Source organism: Pristiophorus japonicus, chromosome 7 (assembly GCF_044704955.1).
Source record: "Pristiophorus japonicus isolate sPriJap1 chromosome 7, sPriJap1.hap1, whole genome shotgun sequence".
NCBI classification, from domain to species: Eukaryota; Metazoa; Chordata; class Chondrichthyes; family Pristiophoridae; genus Pristiophorus; species Pristiophorus japonicus.
In genome coordinates, this window is record NC_091983.1 from 43,256,300 (window position 1) to 43,278,290 (window position 21,991).

The 21,991-nt window shown below is 42.0% G+C and overlaps 1 protein-coding gene across 3 annotated transcripts in view; it reads right to left on the reverse strand.

Moving 5' to 3' along the window:
- Positions 1 to 318: 318 nt before the first annotated feature.
- The window catches only part of fbxo25 (F-box protein 25), a 45,661-nt gene continuing 23,988 nt past the window's right edge, over positions 319 to 21,991 (reverse strand). The window contains exons 5-10 of one of the 3 annotated variants that reach the window (XM_070884923.1): positions 15,075 to 15,168; positions 10,098 to 10,282; positions 9,071 to 9,253; positions 4,614 to 4,757; positions 1,440 to 1,466; positions 319 to 1,167 (exon numbers count right to left, since the gene is read on the reverse strand). In XM_070884923.1, coding sequence (XP_070741024.1) covers positions 1,078 to 1,167; positions 1,440 to 1,466; positions 4,614 to 4,757; positions 9,071 to 9,253; positions 10,098 to 10,282; positions 15,075 to 15,168 — 723 coding nt within the window. In that variant the 3' untranslated portion in view covers positions 319 to 1,077. The remainder of the gene's footprint in view (positions 1,168 to 1,439; positions 1,467 to 4,613; positions 4,758 to 9,070; positions 9,254 to 10,097; positions 10,283 to 15,074; positions 15,169 to 21,991) is intronic. The other 2 variants (XM_070884925.1, XM_070884924.1) reach the window with 2 other exon arrangements.

Below are 21,991 nucleotides of genomic sequence, written 5' to 3' on the forward strand. Positions count from 1 at the left end.
AAGCTACCAGTACCACTGGAACTCTATCACAGCATCTGCAGGAGAGGAAGAGAGCGAAAGTTGAAGATTTTTTTTTAAAAAGGCATGTAAAGGTTGGTATTTATCGTGCAGGGCACATTTCAAGACTGGATACCGGAGATTTCAATCTCCAGTGTGTAGTGCACAAATGAATAGATTAAACAATTGGGGACCAATGAAATTATATTTCCTCTCCATTCGCCAAATATCTACATGGCACGAGGTTCGGGCAGTACATTACTGTTTTTGCACCAAAAGTATCACTACTGTGCGAGTGTAAAAAAAACACACAATTACATATTGTGCACCTCAAGCTTGTGACAATAATATATTTGCTTTCAGGCAGTCTCTTATCCCAGCATCATTACAGGCAGCTAGGATGAGATTTTACAAAATAATGTACAATATATTTTTGAAAAAATCTTAAATATCAATGATTTAAAGTAGTCACATGGTTTTACCCTATCCATGTGGAAGAGACTGAAGAATGATCATACATAATGCTTTGCAGGGGCCAATGTTCTGTTCAAAAGGCATCTTAAAAACAGAAAACAAAGTTTAAAAAAAAAGTGCTGTGTGTTTTAAAAGACAGTACACTAGCACATAGATTATAAACTTAGTGCCAATCTCAGTAAATTTTAAACACATTATGTTGCTTAAAAAAAGGAGCTAAAAACAATTGCTTCACTAACTAATCATATTTCAGACTAAATCTTCCCATTATGTGCAAAAATATTTATTTAAACATAACAAGTTATAACATTATTGAAGCTTTTAAATCAGGAATCATCTCCATGCAAACATCTGGAGGCAAAGAGCTATATTTTTTATATTTACAGAAACATTAACAACTGAAAGTCCTACATGATTTTCTTTTCTGATGTAGGCAATGTTTCATATGCAGTTTTTTAAAAAAAGAAAACAACCCTTTTTTCATTAAAGAAAGAAAATAAAATGTATTGCACAAGAATAAAAAAAGCACCAAAGTGTTTGCTCTCTCCCTCAAAAAAAAACCGGGGGCCATCTAAACTAAAATCTTTAAAGCATCAATAGTTCCATTTAAAACTTAAAAAGGTCGATGAAGTGCTGAGGCGACACTGGTGTAGAGCAGCTTTCAGGATTGTTGGCTGTACATGGATGTCCTGTATCCTAATAAAAAAGGAAAAAACCTAAAATTAATAGAAATCTTTAAGAGCTTTCTTACAGTATCAAAAGACTTGCTACTCACAATATGCTCACTAATTCTCAAACAAGTCAAAAGATAATATATCTTTATGAAAAGTGCCATAAGCAATTTAAAAAACAAACCCAGTCCTTGTCCTCTAGCATTGTACTTAACTAAGGTATCAACATTTTGACTTGGCCATCAGTGAATTAGATCAGTAACTACAAAGCAGTTGGATGTAAATGTTTCAAAATACCTTGAATAATAAAGCAAGATGGTAGTCCTTTGAGATCAAGGAAGAAGGAGCAGGAGAGATAAGCATGAAGGAAAGGGGAAAAAGGACAAATAGGAACAATTAAAAGAATAAGAGACAAGGATTTATCCAACCTTATAATTCTTTCCAGTGAACCTTTCCTAAATAAAGCTCCCGTTCCATAATATTGCTCAATCAGTTAATGGAATGAAAAACAGAATTAAATTACACAAAATATATCCATGATATTATTGGCAATTTGTTTTTAAATCTAGATATTGGAAGAGGTGATATTTTAACTCAATCGGTTGCTATTGGGACCAACTGTAAAGAACTAGGAGATACTAATTCACAACAGATTTAATGAGACATAGATGCTAGATTTCTTGCTGTGCGCAGCAGATAGATGCGGAACATTGAATTAGAAATATGAGCCAATAATTGAGAGGCATGAACTGAACGAAGATTCACAAATTGTCCAGACTATACGGGTAAACATAATGGATTTGAGAGAATCAACAAGCATCAAACTATTAACTGATAAACTATTATCAGTTTACAAGAGGCCGAACATAGTGCACGGTATCTCAGTTATACTTCAGTAATATCAGTATCTCTGTTCACACAATACAATTTTTGTTCTAAATGTAGCAAATATTAATATTTACAAAAAATGCAAAACCACATGTGGGCTAAATGTGTCAGGAAGAGAGCCATTAATTTTAGATGGACTCTACAAAAAGTTTTAGATTTTATGTAATCTCGATTATTGCTGTGACCCCGAGCCAAGTTCTCAACTGCATATCCTCTCCATCGCCAAGACCGCCTACTTCCACCTCAGTAATATCACATGTCTCTGCCCTCCCTCAGTCCGTCTGCTGCTGAAACCCTCATCCATGCCTCAGTTACCTTTAGACTTGACTATTCCAACGCACTCCTGGCTGGCCTTCCACGTTCTACCCTACGTAAACTTGAGATCATCCAAAGCTCAGTTGCCCGTGTCATAACTTGCACCAAGTCCCGTTCACCCATCACCCCCGTGCTTGGTGACCAACATTGGCTACCGGTTAAGCAATGCCTCGATGTTAAAATTCTCATGCTTGTTTTCAAATCCCTCCATACCTTGTCCCTCCCTATCTTTAATCAGCAACAGCCCCACAAATCCACCCCCTCCACCCCAAGATATCTGCGCTCCTTGAGCATCCCTGATTTTAAATTGCTCAATCATTGGTGGTTGCGCCATCAGCTGCCAAGGCTCTGGGCTCTCAAATTTCCTCCCTAAACCTTTCTTTTCTCCATCAAGATGCTCTTTGAAACCTACCTCTTTGACCAAGCTTTTGGTCATCTGACCTAATTTCTCCTTATGTGGTCTGTGTCAAATTTTGTTTAAAACACTCCTGTGAAGTGCCTTGGGACATTTTACTACGTTAACTGCCCTATATAAATACAAGTTGTTGTTGTTGTTGTTGATTGGTCTGTAGTTACCAGGTTTATCCCTCTCTTTTTTGAATAGTGTTATAACATTTACAATTCTCCAGTCCTCTGGCACCACTCCAATATCCAAAGATTGAAAGATTGTGATCCAAAGCTTCTGCTTTCTCCATGTTAGCTTCTCTCAGCTGGGATGTATACCATCTGGACTGGTGACTTGCTCTAACTATTTTTATCCGATCCAATATCTCTACTACCGCCCTCCCCTTCTACTACAACATTATCGTCATCCTTGTTTATTTGTGAAGATGCAAAGTACTCATTCAGTATCTCAGTCATGCTCTCTGCTGCACAAAATTTCCTTTTTTGTCCCCAATCGGTCTCACCATTCCTTTTAGCCTTTTATATGTTTCTAAAAGATTTTTGGGTTCCTTTTATGTTACCTCTTAATCTTCTCACACTCTCCCTGTGCCATTCTTGCATGCTTTTTCAATTTTCCCGTGTACTCTGTATTCTGTCTGATTTTCAATTGTATTCTGGACCTGCTATTTATCATAAACATCATTTTTATGTTTTATTTTAACTGCCATTTACTCTGTCATCCAGGGAGCTCTAGCTTTGGATGTTCCATCTTTCCTCCTTATGGGGATATGCTTGATTTGCACCAGCACGATCTTAGTCTGGAGGGCTTGCTGTTGCTCATTTACTGCTTTCCTTGCCAATCTTTTATTCCAGTCCACCTGTGCTAGATCCCTTCTTAAATCATTGAAATTGGCTCTCTACCAGTTGGGTATTTTCATCATTGATTTTTCTTTGTCCCTTTCCATAACCACTTTAAACTTAATTATATTATGATCACTATTACCCAGATGTTCTCCCACTGAAACACACTCCACTTTACTTCCTGCTCTTACTACACTATTCTTTGTTCTGTTGCTGTTTGTCCCACTTAGTTTTCTATGCACCTTGTCTCTCCTCTCTGCTGCTGTGTCTTGGTGCCCCTCCCACTGCTAAATTAGTTTGAATCATCCCCCACAGCATTCGTTAACCTCCCCACAAGGACATTGGTCCCACCCCTGTCCCACCTAGCTGTCCTGCCATGTTAGTCAAGTTATTTTAAATTGTTTCTTTTGCTTTAAGGGTATTTAACCATTTAGCCAACACTAAAGCTCTAACCAGTAAACTAATTACTTAACCTAATTGAACACTAACCACCAAATACTTATCCTAAATAATTATCTGTAATTCCTCAGGTTCCACCCTCCACACTGGTTGTGGCATTACTGCTTCAGTTTTATCTCCCTGTGGTTGTTTTGGTATGCTCTCAAGAGCAATAAAAACTCCACAAGAATGACCATACCAAAATGCAAGTTTCAGATGGTGCTCTATCTACACAGTTAGTAATTTCTCTAAATTAAATTTGGATAATGTACATTTGGAAAGCATGTATAATGTATTTCCCCAATTTAATGTATAAAAAGTGATGCAAGCAAGCAGCTACAATTATGCTGCTTAGTCACATTGGGGAAAAAGGAAAGCTCCCCACATGCAACTCTGACACATGTATAGATTGCTGCTTAGCAGTCTACCAGTGGTATTTAAAATAACAGCTGAATAGAGCTTTCTTCTATCAGAAATTGCACACGAGTACAATGGGCTACTTGAGTTTTATAAAATCTTTTAATCGTAGCACTAGAAAAGAAAGAAAAAGATTTTCAGGTGGACTTGGTACGGACGTCAAATTACCTTCCAGAACAAAATACTGCAATGGCGACAGAATTGTAGGGCATCTCCATATTGCTCTTTTTTTGGACAGTATTTCTGCAATGTGAAATACATCAGCTTCCAGTCAACACAGCCCTTTTCCGTCAGAACCAGGTGTCTGCAGAACTGCAAAAAACACCAGATGCAAAGTTTGGCATAACTTCATGCTTACAACATTTCACTTAAAGTAAAATTATCTTCATTTAGAAGATCTTTGACAAAGGAAAAAAGCCACAAATTATTTCTGTTATAGTGATGTCTCATGCAAGAAATGAAATAATGCATTTTATTGAATTTGTAGCATTGTACAGTTACAGTCTGGGGGGGCGAGGCGAAGAGCAAGATTTGCCAAACTTATGTGGTCTCTATCCCTTTAATAACCTGGATTCCACACTTAAATTCAGCTCTTATAGCTACACCACCCCACCACACATGTATTAATTGTCACAAGATGAACTGAGTAACAAGTGCAACCTCCACAAAAGTCTCATGTCATTGACCTAGTAGTTTCTGGGAGAAAAATAAAAGTGGGACAACTAGTACTTGGGGAACCAAACCACAAACCTTCCTGTGCCTTATGCATGCTCCAACAAACACAGTTCAGCAAGTTTTGTGCTGATAATCTAGCAGCATTCTTGAGATGTACATTGGTGATGTGCTGTTGTGGCAACCCTTTATTGTGGGCATCAATGTGCAGATCTAACTTAATTTCTAGCAAATTCTGTTGTGCTGTTACAATCAAGAGTACCAACAGCCTAGTCACATTTCTATAATGCTTAACAGGTCAGATATTTACATGGAGTACACAATTTTCAAATAACTCATGGACCGTTGCTGTGTATCAACAATGCAGGATATAAAGTTGATGTTATTTCGCCCAATTAATCTTCATAGAGGCAGTAAGGAACTTTGAAGAACCCTTCAAGAATCTTTCTTCAGGAGATTAAGTGGATCAGAGGCCAAGATCAAAAAGACTACATGGTTCGTGAAATGAAAAAGCTTGATTAACTTTCTTTTCTAATAATTTTGCACTTTTTTTTTTTAATTTAGAAAGTTCTCAATTGAAACTACAGGTCGAGGTTGCAGTTTAAATCCTTCCCTGAACAGTGAGATCAAATTAATAATGCACAAGAAATCATAATATATCCTCCACTGTGAAATCAATATTAATTCCATTGGATTTCCTTACTTTTCCAGAACCTTGGAAAAGTATGGGCTAATTAATGAAAGTCAGCATGGATTTGTTAAAGGAAAATAGAGTTTGATTAACTTGATTGAATACTTGGATGAATAACTGAAGGTTGATGAGGGTAGTGCGGTTGATGTGTATATGAACTTTCAAAAGACGTTTGACAAAAATAGACTGTAAGCAAAATTAAAGCCCATAAGATTAAAAGTGGCAATGTGGATGCAAAATTGGCTAAGGGAGAGCAAGCAGAGAGTAGTGGTGAACAGTTGTTTTTCAGATGGGAGGGAAGAATACAGTGGTGTTCCCCAGGACCACTGCTGTTTCTGATACACATTAATGACCTGGACTTGGATATACAGGGCATAATATCAAAATGTGCAGATGACACGAAACTTGGAAATGTAGTAAACAATGAAGAGGATAGTAATAAGCTTCAGGAGTATATAGACAGACTGGTGAAATGGGCAGACGCATGAAATTTAATGCTGGGAAATGTGAAGTAATACATTTTGGTAGGAAGAATGAGGAGAGACAATATAAGCTCATACAATATTAAAAGTGTGCAGAAAGAGAGACCTGGGGCGGGGGGGGAGGGGAATGTACACAAATCTTTGAAGGTGGCAAATTAAGTTGAGAAGGTTTTAAAAAAAGCGTATGGGATCCTTAATTAATAGAAGACATTAGGCGTTATTAATAGGAGAGTACAAAAACAAGGAAGTATGACTAAATTTATATAAAATACTGGTTATGATCCTGGGCACCATACTTGGATGATGACAAAGCCTTAAAAGAGTGCAGAGATGATTTACCAGAATGGTACCAGGGAGGAGGGCCTGCTATGAGTGACTGGATACGCTGGGGTTGTTCTCCTTAGAGCAGAGAAGGTTAAGAGGAGATTTGATACAGATTTTCAAAATCATGAAGTGGTGTGAGGACACAGATCCAAGATGAGAGGCAAAAGAACTAGAGGCGACAGAATGGAATTAAAAAAAAATATATACCTGCAGAGAGTTATATGATCTGATAGGGCAACAAATCAACAATAATTTTCAAAAGGTAATTAGATAAATACTTGGAAGGGGATAATTTGCAGGGCTATAGAGAAAGAGCAGAGGAGTGACACTAATTGGATAGCTCTCCCAAAGAGCTGGCTGACAGAAAAATTCAGGCCAATATTCTCACTCACAAATGGGCATGACATTTAAAAAAAATTGTTCCTGGGATGTGGGCGATGCTGGTAAGGCCAGCATTTATTGCCCATCTCTAATTGCTCTTCAGAAGGTGATGGGGAGCCGCTTTCTTGAACCGCTGCAGTCTGTGGGGTGAAGGTACTCAGTGCTGTTAGGGAGGGAGTTCCAGGATTTTGACCCAGCGACGATGAAGGTACAGCGATATAAGTCAGGATGGTGTGCGACTTGGAGGAGAATGTGGAGGTGGTAGTGTTCCCATCTGCCTGCTGCCCTTGGCCTTCTAGATGGTAAAGGTCACGGGTTTGGAAGGTGCTGCTGAAGAAGCCTTGGTGAGTTGCTGCAGTGCATCTTGCAGATGGTACACACAGCAGCCACAGTGGTGGAGGGAGTGAATATTTAAAGGTGGTGGATGGGGTGCCAATCAAGCAGGCTGCTTTGTCCTGGATGGTGTCGAGCTTCTGGAATATTATTGGCGCTGCATTCATTCAGGCAAGTGGAGAGTATTCCATCACACTCCAGACTTCTGCCATGTAGATGGTGGAAAGGCTTTGGGGAATCAGGAGGCAAAACACTCGCCACAGAATACCCAGCCTCTAACCTGCTCTTGTTGCCACAGTATTTATGTGGCTGGTCCAGTTTTGTTTCTGATCAATGGTGTCCCCCAGGATGTTGTTGGTGGAGGATTCGGCAATGGTAATGCCACTGAATGTCAAGGGGTGGTGGGTAGAATCTCGCTTGTTGGAGATAGTTATTGCCTGGCACTTTTTTGCTGCGAATGTTACTTGCCACTTATCAGTCCAATCCTGAATGTTGTCCATGTCTTCCTGCAATCGGGCATGGACTGCTTCATTATCTGAGGAGTTGCGAATGGCACTGAACACTGTGCAGTCATCAGCGAACATCCCCACTTCTGACCTTAGGATGGAGGGAAGACCATTGATGAAGCAGCTGAAGATGGTTGGGCCTAGGATACTGCCCTGAGGAACTCCTGCAGTGATGTCCTGGGACTGTGAAGACTGACCTCCAATCACCATAACCATCTTTCTTTGTGCTAGGTATGACTCAAGCCAGTGGAGAGTTTTCCCCCTGATTCCCATTGATTTCAGTTTTACTCGGGCTCCTTGATGGCACACTTGGTCAAATGCTGCCTTTTTGTGGTGGAGGGAGTGAACGTTTAAGGTGGTAGATGGAACGCCAATCAATCGCAACTCACCTCTGGAATTCAGCTCTTTTATCCACATTTGGACTAAGCTGTAATGAGATCTGGAGCAGAGTGGTCCTGGCAGAACCCAAACTGGGCATCAGTGAGTAAGTATCGCTTGATAGCACTATCAACGATACCTTCGTCACTTTGCTGATGATTGAGAGTAGACTGATGGGGTGGTAATTGGCCAGATTGGATTTGTCCTGCTTTTTGTGGACAGGACATACTTGGGCAGATAGATGCCAGTGTTGTAGCTGTACTGGAACTACTTGGCTAGAAGCACAGTTCTAAAGTGCAAGGCGTCAGCACAACAGCCGGGATGTTCTCGGGACCCATAGCCTTTGCTGCATCCATGCAAGTGAGGAAAGAACATCAGATGCATTTTCTTCACGGCCTTAGCAATGTTGGGCACCAGGAATGTCCGCAAGTTTCTACCATTAATGCTGTCAAGTGGGCGCGATTTGATTGCCTAAGCTAAGAGAAGACAGCTACAGTTATGAATTTAAAAAATATATATATATCCATTCTGTAACCCTACGGTCGGCTAACACTGCAACACAGTGTCTCAGTGAAATCACCCCCTACTCCTCCCGGTCAGGAGGGCATCCTAAATGTACTAGAAGCTGTGCAGACACCCGCCTAAAATATTTCAAGTAATCAGACTGTGTATGTAGAGTAAATGGAGCTATTTATCTTTAACTGTCCTCAATTTTCATATGCATTATACAAGTAAAACCATTAATTTCTCATTTTCAACATTAGTTCTCTTGGCATTGGTTTGCCACACAAATTAATTCAGTTTCATATCCTGACTGTATTTTATTAGGCCACATTCTACTTCAGCTGATAGACTTGCCTGCTTTTCTGCAAAATGGTACTGGCAAAGTTTTTTCCACAGGTGTCTATCTTCACTGAGCATGTGCAGAGTAGAAGTCACCTGACCCAAGCTGACAATGTCCAAGCCGTCAGAAAACCTATGCAGAATGCTGTTCTGCATGTGAAGTGGAAGATCACTGAGTGTTGCACCATTATTTATTTGCTGTAAACACAAAAAAAAGTGTCAGTGCCATGAGCTTCAACCAAATGGTACAAAAAAAACCATTATATACGAGGGCTTTTTATAATCTTGGCAGAACTATGAAGTACTAAACATGATTCAATTATAACCCTCAGGAGTACTAAAAGACTGTTCAGGTTTGGAAATATAGGCCCCTAGGCCCCCGATATTTACTCTGGGCCATGACTAGAAGCGGGGGGGGGCGAGGATTTCTTAATGGAAAACACGGTCGGACGGCCTGCTGAAATTAACCACAGGATGTCTTTAAAATCTTTTTCAGCAAGTTTCCCACCGGGCGTGAAAGCAGCTGGGGAGAAGATGCCAGTAAAGAAGATCATCGTGGGGGGGGGGGGGGCGAGGGGAAGTCAGAGATTGTGGGGGTTGGGGGAAGAGGGTCAGCCAATTGTGGGGGTCCAATCATGTGGAGAAATGCTGGTTTGGTCTGGATTAAACAAACAATCCTGCTCCTCCTAGCTCACCTCCTTTTACCTGCTATGATTCCAGAGCCCCGGGAAACCCGGCCTCCATGGGTTAAAAATTAAAATCCTGTTAAAATGGAGGCACCAATCTCCTTAAAAAGTATTTACTGACCGACCTGTCTCCTGAGAGCAGATTGGTTTCTTACCCCTGAAGATATTGTAATCATCAAGTCTGAAATCTTACATATTTACTTGCCCAGAAACAACCCTAGCCATGACGACTGGGATGATATCAAGATAAGCTTTGAATACAACACACTAATCAACTACTAACATAACATTTAATGCACTTGATCAACAAGGAAGTCAAAGCAAAACAAGGGTAGTAAGTGGTTTAATATTCCTACCCTGGTAATCTGCAGATTATTTAGCTGGTGTTGCCAATTCAGAATAGTTTCCATACGATAAACCCAGATGTTAACATTTCCAACAAGGACACACCTTCCCACCTCGCGGACTAGAATACAGAGAGCAGAACCCAGATCCTGTAGAAGATTTTTGATTAGTCGAGGATTCTGTTGGTCCTCAATTACTGCAACACAACCAGAAAAGCATACTTTAATGCTCACACAATTGATGAAACTAATTTAAAAATATAGGATAGAATTATAGGTGGATTGCATAGTGCAGTGGGTTTGCAAATAATCTTTTCGGCTTGGGTTTGTTCAAAGATATTGACGTTACTGATGAGCTGAGTGTCACTTCTTGATAGGTACAAATGAGTTTCGGCAAGTCTCAACCCAGTTCTTAATTGGTACAAAACTGTTCCAAGTTCAATAGTAACAATCTTTATTCAGGGGTCATTAGGCTGCTGATGGAAATTGAAAATTCACATTTGTGATTAAGATTCAGGCAGCTTGTTTGAGCTGATTAGTTTTGTGTTATACCTGACCCGAGCATGCTTACTGTCAATACCAATTGCCAAAGGTAGAACAAAAGCGTGCCATTCCTCAGTAATGACAGCCTTCACCTCCCCATTTTGATTTGTACAAAAATTTATAATAAAACATAAATTTTAAATAAGAAAGCAAAATACTACAGATGCTGGAAATCTGAAATAAATCCAGAAAATGCGAGAAATACTCAGCAGGTCAGGCAGCAACTGTGGAGAGATGGCAAAAGGAGGAGATGGTAATGATACAAGTAAAGTAATACAAGATGGGTCTAGAGGAGGTGTAAATGGGAATATTAGAATCATCAGCAACAGCTGCAGTCCAAACAACGGGGATTATGATCTGAAGTTGTTGAACTCAATGTCGAGTCCGGAAGCCTGTAAAGTGCCCAATAGAAAGACAAGGTGCTGTTCTTCGAGCTTACTTTGAACTTCATTGAAAGAGTGTCGAAAGCCAAGGACAGAGGGATGGGAGTGGGTCGGAGAATTAAACTGACAGGTGACCGGAAGCTCAGGACCATACTTGCGGATTGAACAGAGGCGTTCCACAAAGAGGTCACCCAATCTGCGTTTGGTCTCCTCAATATAGAGGAGACTGAATCGTGAGCAGCGAATACAATATACTAAATTGAAAGTAGTACAAATAAATGGCCGTTTCATCATCTCCTTTCGCTTTACACCATCATCCCTTTTGTCATTTAATCTATTCTGCTTTCCACCCAATCACAGACCTTTCCTTTTGTTCTTTCCTCTCGTCCTCCCTTTCCCTGCCTCTGTACTTGCTTAAAACCAGTTATATCTCGTAACCTTTTCCAGTTCTGATGAAAGGTCATCGACCTAAAAGGTTAAACTCTGTTTCTCGCTCCACAGATGCTGTCTAACCTGTTGATTATTTCCAGCAGTTTCTATTATTTTAATTTTTAAAAGTTCCATCCAACTTTAATCTTGAGATGTGTCAAAGGGGAAAAAATTATTTGCATGAAACTTACCACAGCATTTCATATGGACAATTATTTGTCTTCAACCCTTACAGTTTCATATTAGAGTAGTTAGAATTCTAAATTAGAATAGAATGTGTGGTTTGATTATCCAATTGCCCATGTAAGAGTTCACTGGTCATGGGGCTAGAATTTCTAAGTATTCCTCAGCATGTTACCTTTAGAAACACCACATATTTGAAAAAATACTTTTAGTAAACACAATCTGGTATGGCAACATAGGAAGCTGCACTTTTACAATTATTGTCACCATTTTTACAGGACAGCACATCAGATAATCAGTAAGTAGAAATAGGTGGCCATACATTCAAATTAAGAACTCACGAGGCAAGGACCTAAATGGATGCAAACAGCATTTAACAATTCCCTTTGACAAATCACAACAATACTAAAGATTGACATATTTACTGGGAAAGAGGAGGAAGAAATAAACACAATTAGCTACTTTGATTTATTAGTAGGCTTTCACTACCACATTAAAACCTACACAAAAGTCAGATATGCCAGCTGTTGTTTATGCAGAAGTCTACTCAGAATATATCCAACGAGGCAAGTTATAACTTGATGTGAAAAGTAATTTGTACAAAGTAATCTGTGAAACTAAATTTTTTGGTATATCCAAATATTGACAAGAATTTTACTTCAGTGCTTACATTTGTTTCCGTGGATTAGGTACTCTTAACTGGCATCACACTGAATTACATCTCAATATTTTTCAGATAAAGCCTATGGTAATGATTGGATAATTCTTCATGAAGACACTAAGTTAACAATACAGCAGACTACACCTTATTAGTATTGTATTGAGCACTGGATGAAGATGACTTACTAATTTCATAAATAAGTCAGGCAGGAAGAAAATATCTTCCAGAGGCCCAGGAATCAGGTAGGGAATAAAATGTCTGCTGAAGCCCCAACCACATCTGCCAACTTGCCATAGCTGCTATGCACGAACCAGCTTAGAAAACTAAAAGGGAAAACAAAAACCAGTGTGTGGCTAGATATTGTGCTGACATTAGGGTTGCTACATTTCACTGATTGCTCAGGAATCTCCAGAAATTTATGGTTGATCGTTCAGATGTTCTTACAGGCACAGCCGGAGGAAAAGCACTTTGCATGTGTAACTCACCACTACGTGTCTCCATGGCTCTCAATTCCCACCTCATCCTGGCACTTGAGACGCTGTCCGTTTTCAGTTTCAGCTGATCCCTGCTAGAATTTCCTTGTGTCTAGTCCCAACCCACCACCGGAAATACTTACCTGTCCTCTGCCTTTCGCAATTTCACTACGATCATCTTTCACTTGCAGAGGAATAGAGTGTTTTTCTTAAGCATTGAAAGCTAGATGCATATTAAAGGAATTAATGGCTATAAAATGGGGTCATTTCTCTTTGTTGATCTTCTTCGGCGGTCCCTCGAATCGAGGATGACTTGCTTCCAAACCAAAAAGGGATAAGTTCACAGGTGTTTCAATGAAGGATCTGATATTTCAGGTCCCAAACTACATGTTGAAGGGTGGAAGATGCCAGTGTGTGGACTTTTTAAAATGTGTGGTGGCCATTGCACACCAGCCACCACACGGGCTTGATAGAGCTAGGTTTTAGTCCATTGGCAAGGACCTTTGGTATAGTAATACAAGGAACTTTGTTGGTATAGTAATGCAAACTAATGTTCCTTGATCAGAAGATAGAATGATTCAGGAGTACGTGAACGTGTTCACAAAGGCATCCTGCGAGACCAACCACCAGGAAATTACTTGTGCCTGTAATCAATGCTTTCTGCGAATTCAAATGGAAAACAAAAACTATGTTCATTTCCTGTCTAACCAACCCTCCGACTGGTATGTGGTAGAAACTGTGCTCGACAGTTCCAATCTTCCCCATTGCAGATTATTTTGTTAAGACAAAGTGAACAAAATTTGGAATATCCAGTTGTGCATGTGATTATTTTAAAATACCAAGTGTCACATGATCAAACTTCCAGGAATATGTCCAACCACAGTTGCCAACCCTAGCCGACACACAAGCAGGTTTCTCTCTCTTCACCCCAACCCCAACTTTTATATTTACAAGTTGCAACTCCTTCTACTATTCGCTATGCAATAAACTTAGAGGAAAAACAAGTAAAAGAGATGGAACCATGGCCTTTAAGAGAAAGGATTATGGCATACTGGTATTAAACCCCGTATGCCTATTTCTCCTTGGGAGAGACTCCACATTGGACAACCTAAGACCAATAACTAAAGTCTGTGTAGGTAAATTTGCAGATACCGTTCCTTTTACAAAGCAATGTCTGGATTTATCAAGATTTTATAGAAGTGTGCAACATACTTTCTACAAATGAATAGGATATGTGTACTGTGAAAGAGCAAGATGATCAGTTTTAACCATTGTGAGGACACCATTGTCACCAACAGGAAAGTGCTCAATTAGTAGCTTTGCCAGCCATTGCTTACATTTCAAACTGGGAATTCAAAGAAAACTTGTGCAAATTGGCTACTGCATTTCCTACATTACAATAGCGACTACACTTCAAAAATACTTAATTGGCAGTAAATACTTTGGGACATCCTAAGGTCATGTAAGGTGCCAATATAAATGCAACTCTTTCTTTTTTAAACACCCAGCATGCTACAACACTGCTCTACTTGAAAATTCTCCAGTCTCCAAGATAAGTAAGTGAAGTTTATACTGTAAAGGACACTAATCTGAGGAAGGACATTCTTGCTATTGAGGGAGTGCAGCGAAGGTTCACCAGACTGATTCCCGGGATGGCGGGACTGACCTATCAAGAAAGACTGGATCAACTGGGCTTGTATTCACTGGAGTTCAGAAGAATGAGAGGGGACCTCATAGAAACGTTTAAAATTCTGACGGGGTTAGACAGGTTAGATGCAGGAAGAATGTTCCCAATGTTGGGGAAGTCCAGAACCAGGGGACACAGTCTAAGGATAAGGGGGAAGCCATTTAGGACCGAGATGAGGAGGAATTTCTTCACCCAGAGAGTGGTGAACCTGTGGAATTCTCTACCACAGAAAGTTGTTGAGGCCAATTCACTAAATATATTCAAAAAGGAGTTAGATGAAGTCCTTACTACTAGGGGAATCAAGGGGTATGGTGAGAAAGCAGGAATGGGGTACTGAAGTTGCATGTTCAGCCATGAACTCATTGAATGGCGGTGCAGGCTAGAAGGGCCGAATGGCCTACTCCTGCACCTATTTTCTATGTTTCTATGTTTCTAATCTTGTGTAGTATGTTACTAGGTTTAAGAATTCTGAATAACTAAAGAAAAAACAAGGTACTATATGACAACTGAAACAACTATAGTTAGAATTAATTTCTGGGGAAGGAGGAAATTAGTATAGATCTCTTTACATTCCTACTCTGAGAAGCATGTTTTACATATTTGCAAATTATAGGGGTGTATAAAGTTTACCTTTCCGAACAATCTTTTCCAAAATATTGAAGTAGTTCTTCTGTGCAGCTCCACTTAAAGAGGTTAACTGTGAGTTCGCTATAAGCTGCAGAAGCTGTTGAGTTAAAAGTTTTACAAATCATGAATCTTTAGTATGAACTCCTTCGCTACAAATCTTTGAACAAACGATTAATCCCGAGTGTACACTTGAATTGTACAGTTGTAATAATCAAAGTATGAGTTAAAATAAAAAATACTAAAATTCAAAGTTTCCTCCTCAAAGTTCATTTCTTGGCACATTGAAATTACTGGTACAGGTGCGGAGTTCAGGAATCCGAAATGTTCCGGAATCCGGACCAATTAGTGGCAGGGTCGTCCGGAATCCGTAAAATGTTCCGGAATCCAGACCCTGCCAACCTCGAGGTGCCGCTGCTGCCCAACCTCAGGCCTTGCCGCACCATCCCACGCCACTGCCCGACCTCGGGCCTCACCTTGTCGCTGCCCGACCTCAGGCCTCACCTCGCCACCGCCAGACCTCGGGCCTCGCCACACCGCCCCTCGACCTCAGGCCTCACCTTGCCACCGCCAGACCTCGGGCCTCACCTTGCCGCCGTTGCCCGACCTCGGGGCCTCCTCACCGGCACGCCAGAGCACCTCCTCCGTGATGGGGCATTCCGACCAGCTCCTCTTCGGCGGGGCCCCACCTGACCAGCTCCTCTTCGGCGGCAGGCTCCACCCGAACACCTCCATGGCGGCGGGGCCTGCCCGAACTCCTCCATTTCAACGGGGCCCCGCTCAACGACATCATTGCCCTGCGACCCGAACAACTCTTCGGCGAGTATCCCCGCACCCCCCACCCCTTTCTGATGTTCCGAAATCCGGAAATACCCGAACCTGGACTCGGGTGTTTCCGGATTCGTGAAGTCAGAAAAACGTTCCAAAATCCGTCAAAACGCAAAATCTGGAATGGCCTTGGTCCCGAGGGTTCTGGATTTGGGACGCTGCACCTGTACAAAGAATGAATACATATCCCAACAGGAATTATAGAATACATATCCCAACAGTATCAGTTGAAGAAATGATTCATGGTGTTTTTAAAGTGTTGATATACATAAAGGTAAGAATAGGAGAAATAAAGGAGAGTGGTTAGGTTATGTTGGGTAGACAATGGTGCCAAGCTTGAAGAGCAAATGCTTATGCACTTCCTTATATCACCAGCAGGTGTATTTTACTGGAGACAAAGGGACCGAAATTGCCCCTCTTTTTAAGGCTTGTTACCACCGCAAATCGGCAGCCACGCTATGGAGTGGAGTGACTGCCGACTTTTCGTGGAATGGCCACTGATAGCCCAATTGCCCTTCTGGGGTTTCCTGATTTCCCCCCCCCCCCCCCCCCACTGCTCTGCTGTTGGCGATCCGTGTTAAGTGCATCATCACCATGCGCATGTTCCCCCACCGACGCCGACATTCCCTCTGAAAATCTTCGGCTTGCTTGGTTGCCAAAACTTGTTTTTTTCCTGGTGGTCCAGTGGCCTTCTGCAATGGTGGTGCAGCATCCCTTAAAGGGGAGGATGCACTGCCACTGCTGCCATGTTTTTTTTTAGTCGGCTGACTGCCATGTCGGCCTGACACTTATGTCCACGGTTTCGGCTGCGCCACCAACAGGCAGCCTGGCATCTCCTCTTGGGTGCCAGGCCATTGTACTGTAAGGCCGAAACCCTCCTGGTGGCCCAAAGTTCTAAAATCGCGACGTTTCTCCCCTTTAAGTGAAGGGGAGAGCCGTTGTGATGGGGCGCCGTGATGATGTCATCGCGGAAGTCACTCCGCACCTCCCCTCACCCCGCCTCCACTTACGCCCCTCAGCTATTGCCACCGCCATGTATCCAGCCCTCTCGTGTAGTCACCGCCCCCATTAAGAGCGACTTCGAGATCTGAAGAGTATATCCATGATACATTTGACATCTCCTACATTCTATTCCACCTAATTAGCTTAACTTAAATTTAATGTACAAATAGGTTAAAAGCACAGATTTAAGGTCATTGGCAAAAGAACCAGAGGCAAGATGAGGAAATTTTTTTTTTTTTTTTTTTTTTAAACGCAGCAAGTTATGATGATCTGGAATGCACTGCCTGAAAGGGTGGTGGAAGCAGATTTAATAGTAACATTCAACTGCGAATTGGATAAATACCTGAAGGGGAAAAAAATTGCAGGGCTATGGGACTAATTGGATCGTTCTTAAGAGCCAGCACAGGCACGATGGGGCCAAATGGCCCCCTTCTTTGTGCATCATTCTAAGATTCTAAAACTTGAAAATTACTCACTAAAGTATGCCACTATATAACAAATTCACAGCTTGGAGCACCATGCAAACTGGAAATGTCATGGATCCTGTAATTTATCATCTAACTCTTGACTCCTCTGTCCTTGCAAACTACTGCCCATCTCCAACCTCCCTTTCCTCTTCAAAGTCCTTGAACGTATTGTCATCTCTCAAATCCGTGCGCATCTTTCCCACAATTCCATGTTTGAATCCCTCCAGTCAGGTTTCCGGCCCAGCCACAGTACTGAAACGGCCCTTATCAAAGTCACAAATGACATTCTTTGTGACTGATCATGATGAACTATCCCTTCCCAACCTATCTGCGACCTTCGACACAGTTGACCACACCATCCTCCTCCAATCCCTCTCTCCCGTCGTCCAGCTAAGTGTCTTTGCTTGATTCAATTCTTGTCTATCAATTGTAGCCAGAGAATCACCGGCAATGGCTTTTCTTCCTACACCCACACTGTTACCTCTGGAGTTCCAAGGATCTATCCTTGGTCCAATTCTATTTCTCATCTACATTCTATCCCTTGGCGATACATCTGAAAACACATCAGATTCCATGTGTATGCAGCATAAATGATAATTGGCTCTATCTCGTCATCACCTCTCTGGACCCCTCCACTCTCTCTCTGATTTTTCACACTGCTTGTCAGACAACCAATATTGGATGGGCAAAACATTTTTCAATTAAATATTGGGAAGACTGAAACTATTGTCTTTGGCCTCTGCCACAAATTTCATTCCCTGGCAACTGTCTGAAGCTGAGCCAGATTGTTCGCAACCGAAGTGTTGTGTTTGACTCGAGATGAACTTCCGACCACATATCCACTCCATTACCAAGACTGGCTACTTCCACTTTCGTAACATCGCCCGACTCAGACCCTGCCTCAGCTGATCTGCTGAAATCCTCATCCATGCCTTTATGGCCGCGACTTGACTATTCCAAGCCTCCCATCTTCCGCCCAACATAAACCCGAGCTCATCCAAAAACACTCTGCTGCCTGTATGTTCACCCATCACCCCTATGCTTGCTGACCTTCATTGTCTCCCGATCCAAAAACACTTCAGTTTTAAAGTCCTCATCCTTGTTTTCAAATCCCTCCGTGGCCTCGCCTCCTCCCCTTCCAGGCCTACAAGCCTTTGAGATCTTTGCTCCTCCAATTCTGGCCTCTTGCGCATCCCTGATTTTAATTGCCCCACCATTGGCAGCCGTGCTTTCAGCTGCCTTGGTCCCAAGCTCTGGAATTCCCTCCCTAACCCCTCAGCCTCTCTGTCCTTCAAGGTGCTCCTTAAAACTTATCTTTTTGGCCAAGCTTTTGGTCATCTGTCCTAATATTTCCTTTGGTGTCAAAAATGTTTTTATTGATATTACTCTGGTTAAAAACCTTGGGACGTTTTGCTATGTTAAAGGAGCAATATAAATGCAACTTGTTGTCATTGGATGATTTTAACCCTGCCTACCTGGTAGAAACCAGGCAAGTGGACAGTTTTTAAAAAAATAGCTCGGGAGACTAACCCACAGGTTTTGATTTTATCCTGCTCTTCTGAAATGGCTCAGCTAATCACTGGAAATACTCAGTCATTTCGGGTGCTCTAAAGGAAAGTCTTTGCTGTCAAGAATCAACAGTTATGAAATACTAGTACAGGTCTTGAATTGATTTTTTCAGTAGTACCATGACTTTATGTTCATCAACACTGGTAGGGATGATTCAATTTATATTAACTCTGTGCTTGCTGTGAATGCATTTCTCCAACATTACACACAATATAATGGCACTATCCACATTAAAAATAAAGAATAGAGGAGGAAAAAAAACCTATAAAGAGCAATTGTTTTTCTAATAGTCAAGTTGCATGGGAGGATGCACAGTGGGGGGCGGGGTGTGGGAGAGGGATGAGAAAGAGAAAAAAAGAAAATCTGCTGAGAGATTTTATAGACTACTTCACAATCAGCACAAGACCAATCCTTGAAATAATCCAGGGGCTGGGTTATATAATCATTAACTTGGAATGTTGAAATCACCTGTTTTATAGTTCAAAGGAGATCAGATAAATGACATTTGTCAATTTAAATCTCAAATCAAAAGAAGTCTCCTAGGATGAGCTCTTCTCATCAAAGCACACCATATGAAATGCAACTAGTGTAGGCTACATTTGAAATCTATACACTGATTTCAGTCAGTTTTGGTCTGGGGTACAGTAAAAAGAAACGATTTATTATGTATATATGTTTTCCTTAACACCAGCTTATAACACTGGTTATAAGCAACTGAGCTGAGTTGAAGAATAGGGTTACATGCCAAGGCCTAGTTGCCTATGGCGGGATGTGAACCGTAAACTTGGCGCTGGGCAGCGCCCTTTGGTGAGGTGGTGAGAAAACCGAGGCCTGGCTGAGGGCAGGCATTGGGATGGTCAGAGGTCCACATCATGGAAGGAGACGACGTCAGAGTAACCACAGCCATTGTGCACATCACATGCTCGACAGAGACTCTGCCGTTGAGTGAGGCCAACAGCCGGGGGTAGGCCAGAGTGTCGCTGAAGGAGTGAAGGCCAGGACGTCGCTGGAGGATTGAAATCCTGAACGTCGCCGGACTGTAGTTCCAAAACTGTTGATCATCTTTAAAAAAAGGGGACAAGTCCCGACTGTGGCAACTACAGAGGAATCTCCATGTTATCATCCACTGGGAAAGTCATCGCTAGAATCCTCCTCAACTGTCTTCTCCCTGTGGCTGAGGAGCTCCTCCCGGAGTCACAGTGTGAATTCCGTCCACTACGGGGCACAACAGACATGATCTTTACGGCGCGGCAACTGCAAGAGAAATGCAGGGAACAGCACCAACCCTTGTACATGGCCTTCTTTGAGTTTACAAAGGCCTTTGACACTTAACCGCGAGGGACTATGGAACGTCCTCCTTCGTTTCGGCTGTCCCCAAAGTTGGTTGCCATCCTCCGCCTGCTCCACGACGGCATGCAGGCCGTGATCCTGACCAACGAATCCACCACGGACCCCATCAACGTCCGAACCGGGGTCAAGCAGGACTGCGTCATCACGCCAACCCTCCTCTCGATCTTCCTCGCTGCAAGGCTCCACCTCACACTCAACAAGCTCCCCCCTGGAGTGGAACTAAACTATAGAACCAGTGGGAACCCATTCAACCTTTGTCACCTCCAAGCTAGATCCAAGACCGTCCCATCCTCTGTCATTGAACTGCAGTATGCGTATGTGCACATTCAGAGGCTGAACTCCAAGTCATCGTCAACATCTTCACCGAGGCATACGAAAGCATGGACCTTACACTAAACATCCATAAGAAAAAGGTCCTCCACCAACCTGACCCTGCCACACAGCACTGTCCCCCAGTCATCTAGATCCACGGCGCGGCCCTGGACAACATGGACTACATGGACTACTTTCCACATCTCAAGAGCCTATCATCAGCAAGGGCAGACATCGACGACGAGGTTCAACACCGCCGCCAGTGCACCAGCACAGTCTTCGGCTGCCTGAGGAAGAGAGTGTTCGAAGATCAGGCCCTCAAGCTTATGGTCTACAGGGCTGTAGTGATACCCACCCTCCTGTATGGCTCAGAGACGTGGACCATATAAAGTAGACACCTCAAATCGCTGTAGAAATACCACCAATGATGCCTCCGCAAGATCCTGCAAATCCCCTGGGAGGACAGATGCACCAACGTCAGTGTTCTCGATCAGGCCAACATCTCCAGCATCGAAGCACTGACCACACTTGACCAGCTCCGTTGGGCGGGCCACACTGACCGCATGTCGGACACCAGACTCTCAAAGCAAGCACTCTACTCAGAGCTCCTACACGGCAAGCAAGCCCCAGGTGGGCAGAGGAAACGTTTCAAGGACATCCTCAAAGTCTTCTTGATAAAGTGCAACATCCCCACTGCGGTCCCACCTCTGGACGTCTGGGTGGATGGATGGACGGACGGATGAATGGATGGGTGGATGGATGAATGGAAGTGACGATGACACTACTACTACTTTCAGCAGATAATGGAACTAGTATAACATTTCTTTCTTTCCGAAAATGGGAACACTCCTGCTATGAGCGAAAGAAAGCATCAATGAAATCCAAGTGCGCTGTACCCTCTGCTTATATCAATTTGAAAAATACAAATGCCGACTTCAGTGAGCTTGTACAGAATTAACAATACCACAAATCACAATGGAAGGGCTTTGTCTGGAACTCAAAATTCTTTTGAACTTCATTATGTGTGAAGCCAAATGTCCTTGATGAGGATAAATGTACCCCATTACAATGAAGAACTGGAGAATTAAAGCTCACTTCTCCACTATAAATTCTTAAAAAGTATGATCATTAACTAAAATCTGCAATTAAATTGGAAAATTGAAACTAAAAATGAACACAGATGGCAAACAGTGGATTAGATCAGGGAAATATATTGTTCACTTTTTTGTAGTAAAATAAAAAATGTTCTTTATACATATGTTTATAATTTGTACTGTAAAAACTAGTCATAGTAATGTAACAAGCCAAGCTAATTTACACAAATTTTGCAATCCAAGTTATGTCATTAGATGTGAATACATTCAAATCTGTGTTTCTGACAAAGTGTCATCGACC